We start from the raw sequence: 22,869 nt of genomic DNA, 5'->3' as shown, positions 1-22,869 counted from the left end.
AAGTGAGCCAGGTCAGGCAGAGGGAGGGAAACCACATGCATCTGCCAGAGCAAATAAAACATCAGCTCGCAGATTTTTCTGGTTTCCACGCTAAGCGAGAGAGGCAGGAGGAGAAAGGGATGGAAAAGGAGTGAAAAAGGAGTGAACTCCAAGAGGGAAAGTGCTGAGAGCTTATAAAAACTGTTCTTGACACACTTTGATTTATGTCAGCTACACACACATACACACAAGTCACAATAAGTTTGTCACTCTCATGTACCTAAACACACCTTCATCCTCTAACACACAGCCGTCATGGCCACGCCAGGTCAGGACAGAGTGGCTTAAAGGGCACGGGAATCTGTGCTAATTAACAAACAGCTCCAGTGAATAATGAACAAGTCTATCTTCCCTTCTCTGTCTCTGTCTATCTCTCTCCCTCTCTGAGGAATGAAGAAGCTTTTTGGGCAGACACACACACAAGCAATGGGGGTCAAAGGGAATCAGGCATAGGGTTTTCTGCAAAGTGACAGATGTGGCGACAGGCCATCCACTCAGGCAGAAACACTCAACGGTTTATTAAGCTGAAGACCAGGAGTGACATTCACTGAGGCTAGAGAGAAAAGGGTCAGCACAGTCCCACACACACACACACACATAAACAGCAAAATATACAAACAGATAGCCAATTGCCTCTTTTTTCCCTTAAAAAATAAAATAAGCTACGGATCAGTAATTGATACAGGCCAAAGATTTGATACAATCAATCATATCTCAGTGCAGGATTCAGTGAAGCTAAAAGCCAAACTGCAGCAAGAGGCAGACAGAGTGAGGCACACACAGAGATGCATGCTGCAGACATGTCCTAACATGTACCGACATGTAACAACTGTGGAAGGAAGCTTGTGTGTGCCTTCAGATGACATGCTGCACAGCATGACTTGTCTTTTATTCCTTGATGGAAACTATTCCCTCTCTTTATAATGAGAGTCTGTGTCTTTTCTGTATGACCAAAACTTTTAGAACAAAGTGCTGAATTGATTTTTATTTCAAATCTTTCTTTTTCCTCCATCTCCCCTTATCATTTTCCTTCTTGCTGACCTTCAACTTCTCTGTTGTTACACTGCCATTAATTCTCCTCTTTTCCCCTTACTTTTATCTTTCTCTCATCTGCTGCAGCCATTTACTTTCTCTTCCCAGGCTGTGTGTTTTTCAGTTTGAGTATTTCGCTGCTTTGCTCCATCTGTGAACTCTCACATTTGTCAGTTGTGTCTATCACTGATTTAATTGCCTAATGCTGTACGAGACTGTCCGCTCCTAATCATATGCCATGGTCCACACTCTATGATACAGTAAGTACAGTACAAGTTTCCGCAGATCTGATGTGAGCTGGGGTGGTCTGGGTAAGTAAAAATAAATAAATAAACTGTAGATAAAATGGCGGATTCTAGCACGCAGTACACAATATTTTCTGTATCCAATTTAAGTAATGAGTCACACACACGTCATCTTACTGAATTACTGATATCAAAGGTGAGAACAATCAATTATGTTTTCTCTTCTCCTCTCATGCATATTCTATAAGCAGCACAGTCGTGTTTTTGCATGTTTTTGCATGTTTTACCCTATTTGTTTGGGGGGGAAAAAAAGTTGGAGTCAGCTGAAACTCGTGCTGTGGTGCATTCATGTAACATGGAAATCAGCAACGTCTTAGACTTGATTCTCCCTGCTCAGACCTATTCCTTTCATCTCTTCTGAGGCTCAAGAAGTGGAGTCAGATCAGTTTAAGAGATGTTTCATATCCATGCATCAAAATGTTGATCAGCAAACGACCAAAATAAACAGTAATGAAGTTTACGCTGAAAATACTTCAGTTTAATTTTCACAATGGTGTTGAATTTTTTAATAATTTATATCCTAGATTTTTACTTTTTGACTGAAAATACAGAGCTCTTCATCGTCAGCTTAGTTATGGTAAAATATGTTTCTTTTCCTCATCAAAAGAAAAGTAAATCGATGCTGTAGAGTGGCACACATTGTAACCCGACACCTGCTTGGTTTGGTTGACAATGCCAGCTCCCCACCCACCTACTCGATTTGCATATTGTGCAGGAACATCTCATCTGATAACACTGAAGACAAAATATACACAATGAGTAGGCATGGACTCATTATTTGGGTAGCATATTGAATGCAGATCAGTAATAGGTCATGGAGCGAAGGAGAGAATTCGCTGTGTGGAGGTATTTCACACTATTTCAACTGCTGTTGCACAATTGTTTGTTTTTGTTAAAAATAAATAGCTCATCACTGCATGAATCTGTTTCATCTTGTTTCATTTTATCTTAGGGAAGAACTGTGTAGTCATCAATGCCTGATGCCTCTAGTCTTTTCTGTTCTATATGTAAAGGTATATAGCTTGTAAGGTCAACCATGGTATCGGATCGGTATTGGGTATCGGCTGATACTCAAAGCCATAGCATTGGGATCGGTATCGAAACTGAAAAAGCTGGATCGGTCCATCTCTACCACCTATTGGACCATTTTCCATAAAGCAGTGGATTCAGAAGTTTTAATTAGAGGCACACAATATATATAATCAAAAGTACAGGCATGGAGCTGCTTCCAATATTCTTGATAAAAGTGTTGTTGGCTTGCCACCATATTGTAATGTTGCAAAATGACTATGATCAAAACTTGCTAAATAAAGCAAATTCAATTTCTTAAGTGTTTCTGAAAGCGGGAGATACAAGACTTTGGCCACAAAAAACTGTCAGTCTGCTCCCATCTGCCAAACAATGCTGTGTCCACAAGGAGAAGTAATCATGTATATATTATATTCACATACCTCCTCAAAATGGATCTTTTCCAAAGTAAAACACATCTCATTTCTCAAAGATATCATCTCTACACACCTACACACACACACATAAAGGAGATTAACTGTGCATTTTAAAGAGCATTGTTATCTGGTTGTGTGTGTGATGGAGAATTATTTTTAGAGTGCACAGGGACAAAACAAAGCTTGTTTGTCAGGGGGCAATGCCAAGTACAACCTGAAGCGCAGAGTGTGTTCGAGTTAAAACAGTTAGAGGGAACAATTACTAGAGGACATGTTCAGTAGTTTCCAGCATTTGCAAAACATATCTCTGAGCGAGTATCTGTCTCTGTGTGCATGTATGCGTTTGTGTTAGTATGTGCGTGTGCATCAGCTGTCCCCCCCGTAGCCCTTTCATGTCAACCAACACCAGGGGCTCGTGGCTGTTGCCACGGGTGGTCCACTATGTGAGAACTGGTTCCTGCAGGGGGTGTGAAGAGACCCCCTGATGGTATCAAAATATATACCACAGGGGGACAAACACACAAAAACACAGACACCGTACAGTGCTGTAAATTATACTTGAAGAACGCCGGTGTCTTTTTCTACATAGAAACCCTGATATGTTTGAAAAATGACGGCAATTTCCTTTGTTATTTGTGTCATTCCTGTTGGTTTCCAAAACAAGAATGATTAGGATGATTGAAGAGGACAGGTACGTAACTGAAAAGGAATTTGCAGGGGCGGGATGATGGATACTCTTCCAATTTCCCGTCTGATTCTCTCACAATTAGACTCAGAATTGATTCTCTTTCAATGCACAGAAAAAGAGGAACTATATTCAGGCTCTTGCACCAAATCACTGTGTGCTGAACTGTTCTTTCGTGTCTAGTCCAGTGAAGTACAAAACAGAACAGAACTGGCATTAAGCTAACTGGTCTAGGTGAAGGTCACAGTCTGATAAGTAGAATAGAAAAAGCAGAAATAAGTGTGTGGGAGTACACAGATGTCCTATTTGAAAAAAGGCCACAGCAGTAATGTGGAAACATGTTAGTCTTCTGTGTGTATGAGAATAAATAACTAAAAGTAATTTACTGACCACCACTAGCGCTTTCCACCGAGCTAGTTCCTTTAGTAACTTGTCTCTGGCAGTGGAGAACACTCTCTATGTTGTAGTAGTGATGAGAAGACCTAGCCTGGAAATCCAGACTCAAATCTAGAAAGATTTTGAGTCTGGCCCTCACCAATACACCCTTCCTACCCAAGGGGCGGCACTAACCGAGGCATTTCAAATGCCGCCGCACGCAACTGGATAGCGCAATGGCCAATCAGAGCAAAAAACAAGGTGACGTATTCATTGCACTAAGCCCCATTTGATTGCCAAACAGTGGGGGTAACTGATATATTATGCTTTTGCCGTATCCCGGCGAGAAAACAGCAAAAACATCCTTCCTGGAAATGAAGGCTTCTAGGGCAGTCTGCTATCGTTCTTTGGCTCAGTAGGTGTGTGCACTGTGCTACTGAGCTAGCTCGCTGAAGCATCTGTCGCTGAGCAGTGGATCTCACTCGTTCATCAGCTCAGTGGATGTGTGTTAACGATCGACCCTTCTCAGCTCAGGTGGTGCATGTTAAATGAGAGTCTAGAGTAGTGGCTCTGGGAAGTTTACCTGGCGCTTATGCACAACTGCACATGCACCATACAGAGGTTGGATTTTGCATTCACTCCCAGATATAAACCGCAAGCTAACTCATTCCTCTATAAGAGTTGTTAAAAAAGAAGTATTTATTAAGGATGCACCATATTGTTTTTTTTGGTGATAGACAATACACTGATATGTAACTCATTTGACCGATAACTAATATCAATATATCCACTTTTTTATTACCTAATTTTATTGATCATCAAGTCTCTTCTGTAGTGGAATTAACATCATTTTATGCAGGCATAGTCTTGTCATGATGGCCCATCAGTAGATGGAGACATGAAATACAATGCTTTTCAATGTATGTAATATTCCTTCATTGTGCAAAATCTGAAAAAGCATGTTGGCCGATTCTGTTCATGTTAAAGCCAATATTGGCTGATAACGAGTATTCATGAATTCAACATCACCATGTTGTAGCATAAGAGCCAGGGAACCCAGTTCTTATCCAAAATGGTGTATGGATGCAGACCGTCAATGAGACAGACTATGGAAGAGTTATTTTCTTCAACCAATTAGAGTTGGCTGGAAGTTTTGTAGTTGCAGGGTGTTGTTTCACCATGTCATTTGCTGGCAGAGGTTCACTGCTCTGCCAATGATGGTCTCTGGGTTATGGCGAGGGAGCACTGGTCGAGGAAACAAATAGCAGCAATACTGCCTACTTGAGAGAGTTTTATTGGCCATTACCATCAGGCTATCCCAACACTCAACAACCCAACCAAATAAGCCTTCTATTTAAAAAATGATCTACTTGAAAAACACAAACCACAGTCAAAGCCACAATAGCTCCAAAAACATGACAAAAGATGTCTACCCTTCTTTGCTTTTAAATCTATTCTCTTAGTGTTTGACAAGTCCTGCAGACCAGTCTTAGCAATTAGGTAAAAGTAATGAATTACTGTATAATCATATTTTGTGTATTTTAGTGCCTAGAGCCTTTAATTGTGAGACTGGCACACATCAGTGTAACAACTCTAAAACAGCTAAAATCATGGTTAACAAGTTTTTTCTATATATCATGGGACAACCTCATTGTACTGTGGATCATTAAAAAATAATTTACGCAAATGAAGAACAAAAAATTGCGGATGCACCTAACTGCAAGGCTAACATTTTGCTGCTGCGTTTCTGTATTCATTCAGCTGAATGGGAGATAAATGACTTACTGATGGTATGCGCCTTGAGGAATGAACCTGGGTCTAGTCTTTTCATAAAAATGTTTTTATCTATCCCTGCAGATACAGGTAATAGTGCCTCAACACCAGAAAGCAAAACAAATGAGAGAAACATTTTTTTTAAAGCGAGCACAGTGGTTGATAAACAACAGAGTTACACAGACACTGAGATTGCAAGAAAGGGAGAGCAATCATGTGGAAAAATGTTAGAAAAAAGACTAAAAGGAGACTGATAAGACAAAAAGGTGATTAAGTTAGAGAGATGTACACAGAAAGCGATGGGGCTAGGAAAATTGATTTGAACCAAAGTAGAGAGATGAGAATGTGAGGGAGATGCAATTGATTGAAAATGAGAGAAGATCAAAGAAGGGGAAGCTGTAATGACAGGGGGAGAGTGCGCAGAGTCCGGAAAGAAAAAGCAAAAAACAGAAGGAATGAACCATCATGGGGAGTAAAGTGATGGAATGGATTCAGACAGGAAAACAGACAAACACCAGAGCAAAAGTGGGGCAGTTGCATAATGTTTTAGATTGAGCAGGACCAAATAATCTCAATATCTGTCTGACTTTCCATTTCTGTCTGTCTTCAACTCTTCTCATGGGGCTATCCTGGTGAAAAACAAAGGGAAAAGCTTGCTCAGTGAGGTTACTAAATCTCTCTCAAGACTCTCAAAACCGTAGACATAAAGATTGGGCTACATATTGGGAGTTAATCAAAATATCTTCTACCAATGTACAACTGCTGTTTCTTTTCCATTGTCTTTCAGCCTCACTCTCAAGGCTTGCTTTAGTCTCCCTCTTTTGATTCCTCTCTCTTTTACAGGTAATAAGTAGTGTTGATCACAACATTGATGTGAGGTTCAAGTTAACTGCAGGTAAAATAACCAATTAATTGTGATGTGTGTGTTAAGAGGGAGTACATGTGATGTGTGTGTGAGAACAGGAGGAGGCCAGTAGCATGGAATAAGAGAGAATGAGTTCACTTTCTGCTTGTGAGTCAGACTACTAGAAGTATCACATTCAAATGAAAACCAAATGGACATGTGATTACAAATGTGTTCGCTATGTCTATTAAGAGCACACAGTGATTCAAAATAGAGGCTGGATCTACTTTATACTGCTTCAAGTGGAAAGGATTTCGCTGTAAAGGTAATTGGTTTTGAAAACATGTTGAACTCTCTGTCCATTATTTAGTAGGTATAATGTGAACAAAGAGCAGATCTGTAAATTTAATCCACACAACATTTGACAGGAGAACCCCTCACCCTAACAACAATTCTTTAAAAGCTTGCACATAAAGCTTTAGCACACAACTTAACTAAAATAAGCGTCATTTCCAGATGCAGTGAGCAGTTATTGTCAACAAGAACATTTGAGCTCTACCTGCCCATCACCAAACAGCAGAGAGATACATTTAGGGACTGCCAAATAGAGTTGAGCCGGGGCAAAATCCATAAACTGGTTTGATATGAAGCCAAACACTGGGCCAGTATACCTAATTTTACCACTAGGTTCGGACTTGACTCAGCAGCTACTCCCAAGTGGAAGGTAACTAGACTAAGCTCTGTTACTACTACCTCCGCTGTTGGCTTGATGGTGTAGCAACAGTGCCACCCCAATCCTGTGTCCGTACCTTTTACAGAGCTGCAAAATAATGACATAACATTCCTGCCTTGAACAGGCTGTACAGTATATAAGGTGCTTGAGAGAGCCCTCTTGTCTTGACCCCAAAACAGCAAAACATGCGCCCCCATCCCACCTCTACTGAAACTGAATCTCTTTCATGTTGTCATGGCTAGTGACACTACTGGCTCCATTAGTCCGTTTACATAACAGAAATATTATCACTCAATTAGTCACATTTTGTCATATTACTTAGTTAAGTTTAGTGCCTTGACGCCATTGGCACAGGTTGCTGATGTGGACATACTAACACCAGCTTGCTTGCCTAATAACACTACAGACAGCTGGTTCGGCTGCTATGGCACCCAGAGGCAAGACAGCGTCGGCAAGCCATTCAGCAATAAGACGGTTTCGCATGAACAGAGTTTCAAGCGCTGCCCCATCCGCACAGCTTACCGATGTAACATTTGGCTACTTTTTAATTTGCCAGAACCTGTCATAATGACAAATGCTGGTTCAGCCAGTTTGTATAAAATCAAACCGGTTTATGCCTGCATACAGGACTGGACCTGCAAAACCGGAAATCAACCAAACTCCATTGGCCAGAACCAGATATTTCCCTCAGGAGTTGGTGAAGATAAAAAAACAAAGCTAAAAGGAGAGAAATACTGGACTTAAATTAATCAGATGGACAGAACCACTCTCCGAATGAATGCTTCATAATCTGCTGGATGTTCAAACAGGCAAAAGTCTGCAAACACATTTGTCCTATCAAGTTTATAAGGTGATAATTTGTTAATACTGTGGTTAAAGCTAGCTCTGCTGCCCCCAAGTGGCCAAGAAAAAATAAAAAATAAAAATCTGTACATTCTGCTTAAATAAAGAATGGCGTTAACTGTAAGGCTTTTTTGTTGTGTATTCTAGGTAAGGGTAAGTTAGGTGTTCTATAAAGGTGGACAGTTGGCTGTTATTAGATTGGATTGTACTAAAAACAGACGGCCTGAAAAAAAGTGCTTATGCAACATAATGGATGAAAAGAGACCTGTGCAGAGGTGACATATGTGCATTCAATTGTGAATATGTTTATCTATATGTTTGACACACTCAGAAAGTCATTCACCTATGCCACTATAACCCACTGAGTGCCTGACTTTGATCATCTGCCCCTTGCTGATCTGAAGCAGTCATTGCGGAAATCCGTGGTGCACAAATATGCCACATGGTAGAAACTTTAATCCTTGCAGGTATCTAAAGGGCATTTGTTTTGTGACACTGCCAAAAAGCTGAAAGGGTTCAAACAAGGGACTGTGTAGATTAAACGGGCCAATTAATCTCTCCTCCTCCAGCCTCCCAAGCTCCAAGTCTAGACTTCAAAGCAGACACAAACTTGAAGACTTGAGCCACTTGTAGCCCTTTTCTTTGTTTTCCCCTTTACACTGGTGTGTGTTTATCATGACTCATTGGGGCTTATGGAAACAACCTTGTAGTCATGTAGTTATCTTCAATAGTGGAGTTACTGGTTGTGAACCAGTCAGGGCAGAGACCAAAGGCTTCCCTGTGTTCCTGGAGGATATAAAAACTATACGTGTGGGGAAAAAAAAAAAAAAAACCCTCAAACTCACCTGAGAGATTTTTATAGCTCAGGGCAGAAGCTCTGAGGAAAAGGGCCTAGTGCACAGACTCTATTCTTGTTTTGTGAGAAAGATATGGGCTACCACACTTTGAATTGTGAGAAGCAATCAAAGAAGCACAGCAGAATGAGAGGATGAGAGAGGAAGAGGGGAAATAAAACAAATAAGACTTAGTTGTGTAGAAGAAAAAGTGATTAAAGCAGGAAAGAAGAGAAAATAAACTTAATTGCTTAGAATATCAGCAGCTTAAGGTGTACAGTGAAATATACTTTATCCCTGACATGAGTCATAAATCTTTCCGCTTTCCACTCCCTTCACTCAATATGATGTAACATTATGAAAAAAATGTGCATTTCTATTTTTATTTATTTATCTCTTAACTGGGCTGGCACACATACAAAAAGATCACAGGAGCACTGAAAGGGGGACCCCCACAATAATTGTGGAAACTGTTTCTGTGAGTGGGCAATCATTACAAATATTTACCAAGCTACAGTAACAAAGAGGAGGGTGTCATTTATTTTGTATCTTTTGTGACTTGCACAGACTAACAAGGAGGAAGTTGGTATGTAAACAACAGAGCAGTAGTGTGCTTAACAGCTTGGGAAAGGGAACACACATACACAGTGGCGTTTTGGGAGGAAGAACTAAAAGCCAAATGTGAGTCAGAGGACTTACAGCAGTTAAACATTTTAACAGGCACAAGCCTCCTCTTGGTGTGTGTGTGTGTGTGTGCAAGAGACTGAGTGTGTGTGAGTGTGTGTCTGTGTAAAGCCATACAGACAATAACAAGGCCAGTGAGCCGAGCACATGGTCTGGGTATGAATCTAAGTGTCCTACTGCCACCTATTGACTGAATGTGGAATTGCTCTCCCCTCCCCCACACAGTGCTGTACAGCAGGAAAATACAGTAGTACACATGGTGTTTATGTGAGAGGCAGACAAAAAAAATATAAAAAAGAGGGGGCAGAAGAAGAGGAAAATATGTAATGAAAAGAAAGAAGCTAGAAAAAGGAAAGAAAAGTTTGACAGAGAGAGAAACTGATATAAGACTCTTAACCGTCTTATTTCCAACACCCCAAAAAAACAACTTTGTGTAATATATATTAATATGTTGCTCAGGTCTATTTTTATTATTCCTCAGCTGTTTTAATTTCTTTAGTCATATGCCTTCATGCTATTACTTTCCCACAGTTGATGTAGCTCTCATAGGAATGATTGTATACATTTCTAGATTTACTATAGAGCCATTACAGATACAGTAGTAAAGAGCACAGGGCAGTAAATGGTGCACTGCAACAGCAGCACTATGGCAGAGACCACAGATGTTATTTCTTTGAGTAATAAACAGCAGTAAAACTGTGTATACAGATGTAGGTATATTGTGCTTTTAGCAGCATAACAAAATATAAAACATTTAGTAGCACTAAGGCATACAGAGCAATAACGGGTAAATACAGTAGTCCTGTAAAACATGGTGTTTGTCAAAGAGCACAACATAATCTGATATAGTCAAGTGGGGAAGGGAGAGGAGAGGTGTGGACACAAGTTCACAGAGGACAGAGCAGATGGCGTCGACTGGACTTACACAATCTCTCTCACACACACACACACACTCACACAAACACACACTGGTGACATAATAGCAGCATGCCAGGTGTGCAGTTGGTGGCCTGCAGTCTGGCATTGACTGTGAGCTGTGTGTGTGTGTTGTGTGTATCCCGTGCTCTCTTTGTGCGAAAGGGGCCCCCTATTCACTAGTCTCTGCTGCCAGCTTGGCACTAAATCACAGGACAAGACGGGACACGCGCACAGACGTGCACATGCGCGCACGCACACCACCCCTCTGCTGCCTTTTTGTCCGGCCTACGGAGAAAATGAAAAGAGGTCAAACAAGAAGACAGAGGCAGAGAAGCCAATGAAGGACGACGGCAGTTCAGTTGAACTTTCAGAGAAAGAGACAAAGAAAAGATGTTTAATATAATACAGGAACGGAGACAAGGAAAATAGAAAATAACTGTTCTCCTTTCTTTAGTGTCTCAGTGTCTCTTGTCCCACCAATGAGCTGACTCAAACTGAGAATACACATGCATGCAAAGACACACACAAACAGCTTCATGGCCATGCATAATGAGCAGTGGTAGAGGTGAGACTGCAGCTGGGCTGTCCAAACCTTGCCTGAAGAGACTGCCTGAGGAAACACTGAGTGTGTGTCTATGTGTGCACTTTCTATTCTTGTGTATCGCCAGAATAAATGTGTGTTTAAAGCCAGATAAGTAGCAGTTACAGCCAACAGTCTGCTCTGTATCAAGCCAGTGACAATAATGATACAACCAATGAAATATTTACACAGAGACAAGCAGAGAAGTATCAGACACAAACAGTGAGAAGCAGACTGAGATGAGATGGGTTCTCTGCTCCATCTCAACTGTGGCTTCACTGAATCAGGGAACATAGAGTAACCTGTATACAAATGGTTTTTAGTCACTCCACAGCAAATGGCAGATGTCAACCCCACAACCAACACTGGCATTTGCGCTACCTGGTGATGAATACAACATGCTTGCAACCAAGCAGCAACCTCCGGGGCTGAAAAATGAAGCTGACATGCAAGTGCTTAAAACAGCAGTTCTTTGAATGGCCACTTGAGGCTGGCTCCAGAAGCCAGTCAATCCCTGTAGACATCCATGTTAACATGCCCAAGCAAAAAACAGTCTTAGTTTCAGTCTTTCTATAGCTAGTTTCCCCCTTCATGACAACTGTACAGGGGGTGAATGTTTATATATCTCACTCGTTTATGTTTTATTAAGGCTTAAAGTTACACATAATTAAGGGCAGGCTGCTCTGAATGGCAGGCTTTCTGCAGATAGTGTCCTCTGCCTCTCAGTCAGAACCACTCGCTCTTCCACAGCGCCAGCCCCTCGGCCAAATGTGGTCACTTCAGGCTCAAAAAAACCAAGACGATGACGGCCGAAATGCAGAAACTCAAGGCTTCATAACGGGGAGTCCACAAACCAATAAGGTGATATCACGACAACTATTTTTACAGTCTATGGTTGCCACAAGCCAGGAAACAGAGGACAAATCTAACCAAGCTGTGAGCCTATGGGCTCTTCAGCGTCGATCGGGACTACAAAATAAATCAAATGATAATATACCTTTTTTAATCTAAATATTTTTGAATCTACATCTACATACATATTTTCGACCAACATCTCACAGTCTTCTTAATATGTTCATAAATAAGTTAACACCATAACCACAAAAGCACTGAGAAGCTGCTTCTGTTGGATACTTGTTTGACATAATCATGCTGCCAGCACAAGCTTGTCTCCTCTACAGAGCATTCATTTGGATGTTTAACAAAATATATGACTTACATTGGAGGCTTCCCACAAATGCATTAGAAATGTGGGTTGGACAAGTGGAGAGAAAAATATTTTCAGTGTTGAGCTTCACCCACAGAGCTTTACTCAGAATTCAATTAACGTCATGCAAAATGCATAAAACTACACAGAGATATTTAAACAAATTCAGTCGAGGAGCGGAAGACTTGTTATCAGTTCTCGATGCTTCGGTAGTGGCGACATATGCTTGAACTCTGCGTGTGTGTGTATGTGTGACGGAAAAGTCTGTTTTGAGTTTACTGGCTACACAACAGCCAGATTATGAAAAACTGTTGCTGGGGTCTGAACCATTTCTCAGTGCAGAAGAGCACACATGGAGAAACTTCTGTCTGTGTGAAAAATATCAGCAACTTATCGGCCTGGAGGAGATTCAGAAAATCCATTTTTAGCTTCTCCATGAGAGCTTTCCCAGAGGATAATGAATTTGACTGCCTCCACACACTCACGCACGCACGCACACACACACACACACACACACACACACACGCAGAGGAAATTTGTGTTAGTGCTTGCATGCTCAGCAGTTTTCCACATGGTCTTTCCAATAGACGGCACTTTGATGGTGGTGACTCAACTATGATCAATGTGCTCCTATCAATACTTCCGTCTCTGCTCATCTGCCTCTGTGTCTCTATTTCCACTCACGCTCATCTCTCAATCAATGAGAGACAAATTAGAGGTGAACTTTTAATCTCCTTACCTTCATCTTTTTTACTTGGATAAATGCCAAGTGTCCAATCCCGTTGGCACACATGCATACAGACTTGCACATATATGTCATTCTATCTGCAGAAAAAATACCTGATAATGTGGTTGGACCGTATAAATCTGCGAAATGACAAACTGCTTTGCTCTATTCTCAATAATTCACTGCCTTTTTTCTCTGACTGCTCTCACAGGGTTCATTTACCCTTCTGCTAATCTAATCTAAGGTGTAATTCAAATGTAGTCCCTAAATTTTAACTTGAACACCAAACCTGGAGGAGCCACTGACCCATAGAGGGTTTTTTTTTTTTTTTGGGCAAACTTTGGCAGCCTTGTCTGTCCATGTGTCACGTAGCTACAGCAGCAGAGGTAAACAGGAGCTGACACCTGTCACAGATGTTGGAGCTAGCCAACGAGCTAGCCCACATATCTGTCCGTCTATCTGTGGCTATCTGTCATATGTCATCCAGCTGGAGCCAGAAAGCTAAGCAGTGTCATTTCTGCTAATATCTGTGTTTGACACTGATGCCATCAGTCATGTGGAAATGAGAGAGAAAGCAGATGATATCTGTGAGCATTAGTGGATATATTTGCCTTCAATGTATGATGTTATCAGAAAGACGGTCTTAACAAGATAACTAAAAAAAAAATAGTGTCAGTTTCATGTGCAAAATAGTAGCTCATGTTCCACTTTGAAATACATACATTGCATTTTCAGTTATTTTGCTTAGAATCTAGTGTAGCAAACATTTTTACATAAGGGAGGAAAGCACCAGCTGTCAGGTCTAGAAAAAAAGCAGTGCTGGTGATACGAGGTTTCAGTTGTGTATTGTCATTATGCCAGCACTCACTAGAGCCCAAAATTCAAGCTGTGTCGTGATGGCTAAGACGCATGTTGTACACTAATGTAGTGTGTCATGTGGGAGTGATAGCAGTGTGTCTGTATCTATGAAGCATCACGTCCTGTTTTAGACGGGGCCATTTCAAAAACACCCTGCTGACAGTTTAAAATGACAAGGCGACAGCCACAATGGGGGTTTGAGGACCACAACAAAAATAGAGTTCTCTCTTGTATGCAGCCCTGGCACCTCGCTCTGTCTGACTGGCCCCCTGTCTCCTGTCACATTTCTCAGGCAGGCAGCCACCGTGTTTACAGGCCAGGGCATCTGCAGGTTCCAGAGGTTAAAGCCCTTTTAATGACGGTCTGAATGCTGCCTTGAATGTGAGAGGAGAAACCAGCCAACTTCCAAATACACATAATAAAATCTATTTTAGTAAAAATGGGCTCTGCAGAAAGAGACATTATCATGTTCTCTGTAACACAGATGTGAAAAGGAAAAATAATATCACGTTAAGCCTGGTACTGCAGTGTTTTGGCTGCTCTGTGAGAAACATCTTATGAGGCATATACAGTTGGATTCACATATATATTGGAACTGAATATTTGTCATAGCAAGTCCCCTGACAGACACACACCCACGCTTAATTATAGGCTTCGTCACACATCATCATCCGTCATCACATGAGCGCTGAGAGCAACATTTGGTAGAAGTAATTTTAGTTACATGTTATACTCACAATTCAACTGACTGTTCTGCTGTGATGAACATTTTTGTCCAAATGTGTGTGAGGTCTGGTGTTGCCCTATGGGTTTTTGCAGCCTGTCCATTGCAGCAGATAAGACTGTCTTGATAGGAGAGAGGCCTAATATCACAGAATCACCCCTGTCGGTTCTGCTAATGCACTGACAAGAGGACTGATTTGGGGGTTTTAAAAACACCAAAAAAGACCTTCACTAAGACAGCAGAAACAAACTGCAATCAAATACAAAACCCATAGTGGTCACAACACAGTTGATCTAAAGCTTTTATGAAGTCTTCCCTAAGTTGCAGATTACAGCAGCTAATAATGCAATTTCTGTTTTATAGAATGATTGTCACATTATGACGCACAGTTTAGGATAAATATAGACGTCCAAAAATACAAACCGAGGGGGGGGCAGTGGGGAATAGCAATGAAGCAAGGACTGAAAAGAGCCACAAGAGACACAGAAGAGCAACAGGAAGAAGTAAGAGATGACAGGAGGGGTACAGAAAAAGTATGAAGACAGGAGATGTTTAAATTTAGAGGAGGAGGACCAGTCATTGTTTTTTTTGGAAGACTGCTGGTGGATGGAGATGATGATCTGCCAACTCCAGGATTGCTCATCCGGAGGAACATGGTTAAAGATTTCTTGACTTGTGGCTGTTTCACACACACGCCCAAAGACACACACTTCTGTGCCAACACACAGACCAACCCACACCCAATCACTGTTTTTCCAGCATGTCTATGTCACGCACAAAACCATGCATACTAACCCCCCCACACTCCCCACCCATACACACACACACACACAAACTCACAACCTTGTCATTTCCTATGACATCCCCAGCCTCCATTACCTGCATACATTAACAAACCTTTCTGATGTTAAAAATTATACATTCATACATTTGAATAATTCAGATTATTTTAAAAGCTGTGCACTCACTCACTCTCTCTATTTTTTCCAGATGGAAAGAGAGCTATTTACCTCAAATCGCATTTGAATAAATCCCATAAATCCTTTCAAAGTTCCCTGGGATAAACCAATCAAATACCCCCAACGCTGGCTGACTGGCCAATCAAAATTAGCATTCATACTTGCAGCCTTTTTTTATTCAAAAGACATCAAATAGCAAATCGAATTGCGGGGCCTATTTGTGAGGCTCAATTTGTTTAAGATAAGAAAAAGGTGGCTAATAGAGTGAGAGTGAGAGAGAAAAAGGGGCATTGCTGCGGCGCCATAATGTAATTCCCAAGCTAACAAAAATATTTGATGGAGTAAACAGCGTGCCTTTGGTTCATAAATGTGGTAGATGATTCTATTTGTTCAACAAAAGAGAAATATATTATATGTGACAGAAAAAAATATACATTAGATGGCCAAAGGGCATAGATGCCCAATTACTCCTGAGATGAACCCTGCTTATCACACTTGCCAGTGAGTGTGTGTGTATGTCCATGTGTGTGTGAGAAGCAATTACATCATGGCCAACAAGAATCAGTAAGCCAGGCGGGCAAACTGTGTGTCTTAAGCCCCCTTCCCACTGCACAAAAAAACTCACCAATGCTAAAGTGGGATTCATACTTCTGCATGGAACTGACGCCATACCTATGGCATAGGCTCTGTGCCAACATAACAACATACACCACGCCGTAGCCTGACGTGCACTTCCCCAGAAATGTAACTTCATGTCGCAGCGATGCAGACCTCCTGTCTATCTTTGTAAGCTGAAACCATTTGCCTTTTATTTTATTTTTAAGCTTTTATTTCAGGGCATATGCAGGAATCCTGAGGTTAATTTCAATACCTTTTTAGGACTTTTTTAAGACCTTCCAAAAAAACCCTAAGACCTCATCGCTACTTCAAGCTGTCGTTAGCAGCAACGCATCTTTAACTTACTAAACAGTTGTAGTTTACAATTAAATTTATGGAGCACAAACATACAACAGAACTCAGATGAGATGAGAAGGATTTTTTATTGTCTTTTGCTCCTCTGTTTGGTGCCTGTACGTGCGCCGTCACGTGATGTCACACAGGTATGCGCATGGCCCTGAGTGGCAGTCCGAGTGTGCCTACCTACACATCATTGTTTGTAATAGTCGCGAGGAGGAAAATAAATTATACATTCATGGATACTTTTTGTCAAAGCTTGAATGCCAAGAAAATTTAATACTTCATAAAATCACGATTAAGACTAATACTTTTTAAGGGCCTTCATTTTCCGACATTTGATTTATCAACTTTTAATACTTTTTAAGACCCCGCAGACACCCTGGATTTACTTTAATTTCACAGATAAGAAACAATAAATTGTGAAGACAATAAAGCCTCCACAAAATAGCATTTTAAGTCTTGTGTGTGAGTTATCCTTCGGGGATTTATACTTCCAGATTTATCCTGGCCTCATATAAGCAGAGGAAATCTCCACTCATTGCTAGGCTTGACAGTTGTTTTGTCGGTGGACCTTCTGAGTTGTAATGGAGCCAAACTTTATAACGTTACCTTTGTTAAATGTTGCTGTTGTCCCTTGCTTCATATGAGTAGAGGAAAAGTCTGCTAGCCACTAGGCTAATTAATATAATGTAAAATGCCATAGGCTTGTGCTAAAAACATTAGCATGTTGTATTTGTGGGGAAAATGTGTACAGCAAAAGACAAGTGCTTTGTCTGTGAATGCTGTGAGTTGTAGTGAAGCTTATTTGTGTACTTGTGTTTTTGAAGTTGTTGCTATTAAGCCATGTTTAATGTGTGTTTTGGGTGTGTTCTGAATCAACTAAACTGCAGAGTGACAGACACACTGCTGCACTAGTATAAATGCTCACAATGGCATAGGCCATGTGTGTAGGCTCTGCATAGAGCTGACGCACAAGTATAAATCCTGCTTTACTAACATCTGGCTTTTGTTTTTAAATAAACAGGTTGCAATCTGTATTCACTAATCGGACAAAGGACTTTACAGTAGTCACAGGTATTTATCAGCACCGGCTCCGATCAGCTCTTATCCCTACCAACGGAAATACAACGTCCATGCGGACACCCTAATTTTTGCCCTTTGGGCCGCCACAAAATAACCTACCATTCATCTTTATCCAAGCAGCCCTCGAACATTGTTAAAAACGTAGTCAGCAAAAAAAGAAGTGACCATCGTGACATTTTCACTGGCCTCCATGCTGCCCTCTACTGTTTACTGAAATGTTTTCTGGCCAGTCTGCGACGCTGAACATGACAAACCAGAAAAAAAACAACCAGCAGGTTAACCCACATTTTTTTAAAAGACACACAAATGCCCTTATTCTGACAGACAATGGGTTTTACTGTGTGGCCTTTGACTCTCAAACATGTTTATGTGAGATGGTAGTGTCTCTGTACACCACTGTTACCACAAAGGGCTTAAACTGACCAGCAATAACAACATTTCTTAAAGATTTAATAACTTAAACCACATGATTTTGACTGTGCCCAACATAGAGAAGAGTGGATAGATATTGAAACCTAATCTTCCTCGTCTCTCATTACCTATCTCTGTCTGTAAATCATGACAGGCGGTAACCTCCAGCTTCCTCTTTCTCTGTTTTGAAAACAACAACTAACTGTCTCTACACTCATGTTTCCTGTGTTTTAACGGATTACACACGCACAGACAAACACACACACACACACACACACACACACACCCTTTTATATCTGATCTCCAAACTGAAGTTGTGATTAACAAATGTCAAGTCTGTTACAAGTTTGTGTGAACATGCGATTAGTTTGAAGACATGTTGGTATTGTAACTAGTGGTTTAACTGATTATTTATGTGTTCATTATGAATATTGTTTATCATGGAGGCTGTAACAAAATTTCATAACAGAGAGTCTTTTGAAAAAGGCAGCTCCCTGGGCAAATGTTTACAAGACACTGAAACAGGTACTGTGACACAACACAGCCTTCCCAAAATAACAGTGTGCCCAGAGTACTTCTAACTTCTCTCAAACAAGTGTAAAGGGCAGGTGTATCTTCACCCTGCACAGTCACCCACATCTAACATATGCACAAACATACACACACACACACACACACACACACACAAGGTTCAAGCAGCTGGTGAGTTTGCCCTTGACTGCCCACCCCCGGGCACTGCAGTGGCATGGATGCAGCTGTTTTAAACTGTTCTGGATGGGATTTAGAAAGCCATGTCCTTGTCAAGGGTATATTCTTGTTTTTCATTACCTAGATATAAACTGAGTCTGTGTTCAGACTGACAATAGCGCTGCTTCAAAATATCCAGGCTCCTCATTCATGAGTTAATGAGACCACTGTTTTGGCAGCGCGGATGTTGTTAGAGGAGAACTCTAGCTTAAAAGTTAATCTTTGCTTTTACTATAGCATGGTCAGAATTCATTCAGCAGTTTGGTGAAGTCATGCGAATCACAACTTTTAAAGGTTTTTCAGAAATGTAACGTGGCTGTGTAGGGTTTTTGCTCTCGTGCCAGCATGAATCTCTGGACAAATGAATCCTGAGTGCCCTCTGCGTCAAAGCACTGCCCTCAAACATTCAGAAAATAAACCCATCAAATCACAGACTCTTCTCAATGCAATAATGTTCATTAGCTACTGCCGTATCTGCCATTAAAAATGTGCTGTTCATAAGCTGACTGTATTATTTTGTTTTTAAGTAGGAGGTCCCTTCAGTACATATCTTAGACAGCTCTAAGGAATTAGGACCTTTCTTTGCATACTGACACTGAATAAACAAGCTGTAGATTTGATCAGTATTTAAAACACAGCTCTCCTAAAACAGTCAAGGTCAAACTTTCAGGTTGAACTACATTTAAATTATGTGCATGAATAATGAAATGTTAATAGGATGAGACAAGTGACCTGAACTTGTTGCATAGTGCTCAGGTCATGAAGACCCCAAACGCAGAATTTGACAAGAATTAGGCTTGGATGTTTGTAAACCAGTGGAGAGAAGAGGCAGGGAGATAATGGGAGTCGCATTTCATGTGCTTATTTCTGTATTGTTTCAGGGTATGCTTGTACAGATGTAGTACACAGATAGTAGACTGAACACCAGACATTAACGTTCAAATAATTCAACAGATTATGTAGATAGTTAACATTATGGAATTTTTGGTGGACGAAGCTTAGCTGGAGGCAAAACATTTCTCCATAGACATGGTGGCGGGTCGTGTTTTGCCTCCAGCTAATAAAATGACGTTATTGTGACATTGGCCCTGAAATCTATAAAGAAGTTATAGAAAAGATAATATGCTGTATATAGTACATGCTCTGGGAGTGAGATGTGTGTTATCGATGTGTAGACTTGACCTTGACTGACCCGCCTGCGGCTCTAACAGAGGCATGGCCTGCTGTGCGATTAGGGAATCTGGGAGTCTACTCTTAAGGAACAGATGCCAGGGCACAACAGCTGTTCATCTGGCATCATCTCTCTATGGCTCAAGTTATCCTATATCAGCACCTTCAATTGTCCAATAGCAGCACTTCCTGTTCCACAGTAAATAAATCAACTATTTAATCAGTATATCCATCAGACATTCAATGACCCCTACTGATATTTAAGTACCTCTTTGTTGAAAGAAGATTTAAAAAGGATCCAGCATAGAAACACTGCAGTCCAAAGTCATGTTGGAAATGGGCGTGAGTCTGTGTATGTGTGAGAGAGATAATGAACTCACCCTGGAAAGATTGCCTGGCTCTCTCCACAAGCTCCTCGATGGGATAGCTGGCCAGGTCTCCTCTGGCATGCTTAGTCTTACAGTAGGTACATGCATTCAGACACCTAGACAGACAGAGACACACAAACAGAGACGTGACGAGGGGAAAAGAAAGGGATGGATGCAGCAGAGAGAAGTATTCTGAAAACATCATCAATGTGCTCAGGGTGTGATGCCACAGATGAAAGTTTAAATCGAGCACAAAAATATGAAAACTTTTCTGTATTGTATTATACACAGCATGCTAAGGCATTCAAAACAAGTTATTATTTCACAAAAAATATGAACATTTGCAACATGGGCTAACGGTGGTGCAATACTCACAAGTTGGAGAACTGCTTTAACTTTTTTATTCATAATTCATATGTTTGCTTCCTGTACTGCACTTGGACGGCTTTAAGCTAAGCAGCCCAATTATTTGTTTGCTTTTGTTGATTGATTTGAGTATTTTAGAAAGCCTCATAAATCATATTCAATAAAATATCTCAAACCTCACCGATCCAACCATCAACATGTTCACTTGAATCAAATAAACTGAGCAGTGGTGGGTTTAGGGGATCGTGGCGTGGTGAGGGCACATGTAGATAGAAAAGACTTTTCAGTTCAGTGTTTTATTAAAAATCTTCTCATGCACACTTTCCCAAATAGAGCAGACATATAAGAAGAAAGCAGGAAGTCAAAACTGTCCTTTCTCTGCTAAGCTGTTCATAAAGACTCAAGCTACCTCCAAAGTAACCTTGGACAACTGTCCCTTAGACTGGGTCAAGGACTGGAAAGACTCAATCCTTTTTTTTTTTTGGTTCTACAAAAAGTACAGAAGCTTAATTCAAATTGACCATGAAAAGGAAGGAGTATAAGGCAGAAAAATAAAATAAGAAACAAATTACATGGAGAAATAAAGAAGAAATACTGCCTCACACTTGATCTAGAGGCATGACATGGTCTAAACTCTAGGGGGGTCTTTGTTCAGGATGAAAAGGCCTTTTCTTCAAGAGCTGTTTGTAAATTACGACTGAGAGAAGAAGGAAGACCACTGTTAAAAGTACTTTTTGTATTTACTCCGCTAGGGTTTCATTTCTGACCTCCAATTTGTCATACTGGGTTAAAAATACACACTCTTGTTACCACAGTAGTTTCTTTTCACTCACTATTTCACTGTTGGCTTAAAATTCCTGGCAACAGCTTTAGTTAGCCGAAGGAACATGCTGCATGAGTGAAGCAGTGTACAATGGTTAAATGTGTGTGTTTGTAAGGATCAAAGTACTGAGAGCCAAAACAAGACAAACCTACTTTCTCTTGTAAAAGGAAATCATGTTTTACTTTTTGCCATGTGTGCTCATGTATGGTGCAAAAAAGCAAGTGTGGCACTTACACTTCCAAGATGTGTTTTTTTTTCTTCTGTAAAACTCAACTGAAAGTGAATCTACCACAGCCATATTTGAGTTTAAATCCCAGTGGAGCTTGCCAAGTGATGTTAAGTACTAAAAACATCCCATAAGTAAAATACAGCATGTCAAGTGATGCTTTCACCAAACTAACTAAACTGTCACTAATACTGGACCAGTCCAGCTGCTCATAGAGAAAACAAGACCATCCATTAACACAGCAACACTAACGCAAACCTTTGACACGGAATAAAGATCAAAAGCTCCAGTTTCTCTTTTATAAAAGTGTCACAATGCTCAAATTGGTTTGTTGTGGGATTTATACACTGCACTGCAATGACAAAAAAGTCTTACTAATTAATAACCATGAAATGCTGTGGTGTAAGGCAACTAGTATGGGACTATGAAATCAGACTGCTGTAGATGACAAGTGTAAACCCTGTATCTGTCCGTGACAGACTCAGAGAAATAGCAGGGAATCCCCAGAAGCTTGACACAAACAGGCCAACAACACAGATCTCATGACTAGAGTAATGAAGTAGTGGAGAGACTATCAGTGTATCCTCATAGTTTCCACTGCCCTCTGAGTGAAGCCGCTCTTGGGAAGACCAGAGTGAGACACCACAGATGGAGATGAAAAAGGCATTTCAGAGAAAATTACTTCTCAGAAAACGTTATCAGGTCTGCATAGGAAAATGGGGTCAAAGTTTAATTTGACCGTATTTCTCAGAGGAAAGGTTACTTGAGACTACATGTTCTTCTAATATTGGTTCACATAAGGACAACACTTGGGCCCGATCCTATTTCTTATTTTTGCCCCGAACCCTTGTTTTTGACTGCCATCTTGTCCCTCAGAACGGAGTTACAATGGTAGTAGTTGAAATCTTCCCTTTGAAATGGGACAAACCTTCCTACAACATCATCGCTAGTTGTTGACGCTGGCGTGAAGAGGCGTAACAAGAGTTCCTGGACATTGCGAATATGTTGTCCTCTGCTGTGGTGATTCTCACTGCCATTGATCTCTCATATGAAATGTGCCTCTGAAAAACCTCTGTGTGGACGACCATGTAGCCCTTACACTTTGCCCTACCTCTACTCCAACAAGCACTGGGACACCCCACCCCTTGACATGA

The 22,869-nt window shown here is 40.8% G+C and overlaps 1 protein-coding gene across 1 annotated transcript in view; it reads right to left on the bottom strand.

Moving 5' to 3' along the window:
* The window catches only part of cdkal1 (CDK5 regulatory subunit associated protein 1-like 1), a 288,180-nt gene that overhangs the window by 142,121 nt on the left and 123,190 nt on the right, over window positions 1–22,869 (bottom strand). Inside the window, exon 8 of the mRNA XM_033641067.2 lies at window positions 20,313–20,416. Within this exon, the coding sequence (XP_033496958.1) occupies window positions 20,313–20,416 (104 nt within the window). The remainder of the gene's footprint in view (window positions 1–20,312; window positions 20,417–22,869) is intronic.

The sequence above is a fragment of the Epinephelus lanceolatus genome, chromosome 10 (assembly GCF_041903045.1).
Source record: "Epinephelus lanceolatus isolate andai-2023 chromosome 10, ASM4190304v1, whole genome shotgun sequence".
NCBI lineage: Eukaryota > Metazoa > Chordata > Actinopteri > Perciformes > Serranidae > Epinephelus > Epinephelus lanceolatus.
This window is presented reverse-complemented; position numbering and strand designations above follow the sequence as displayed.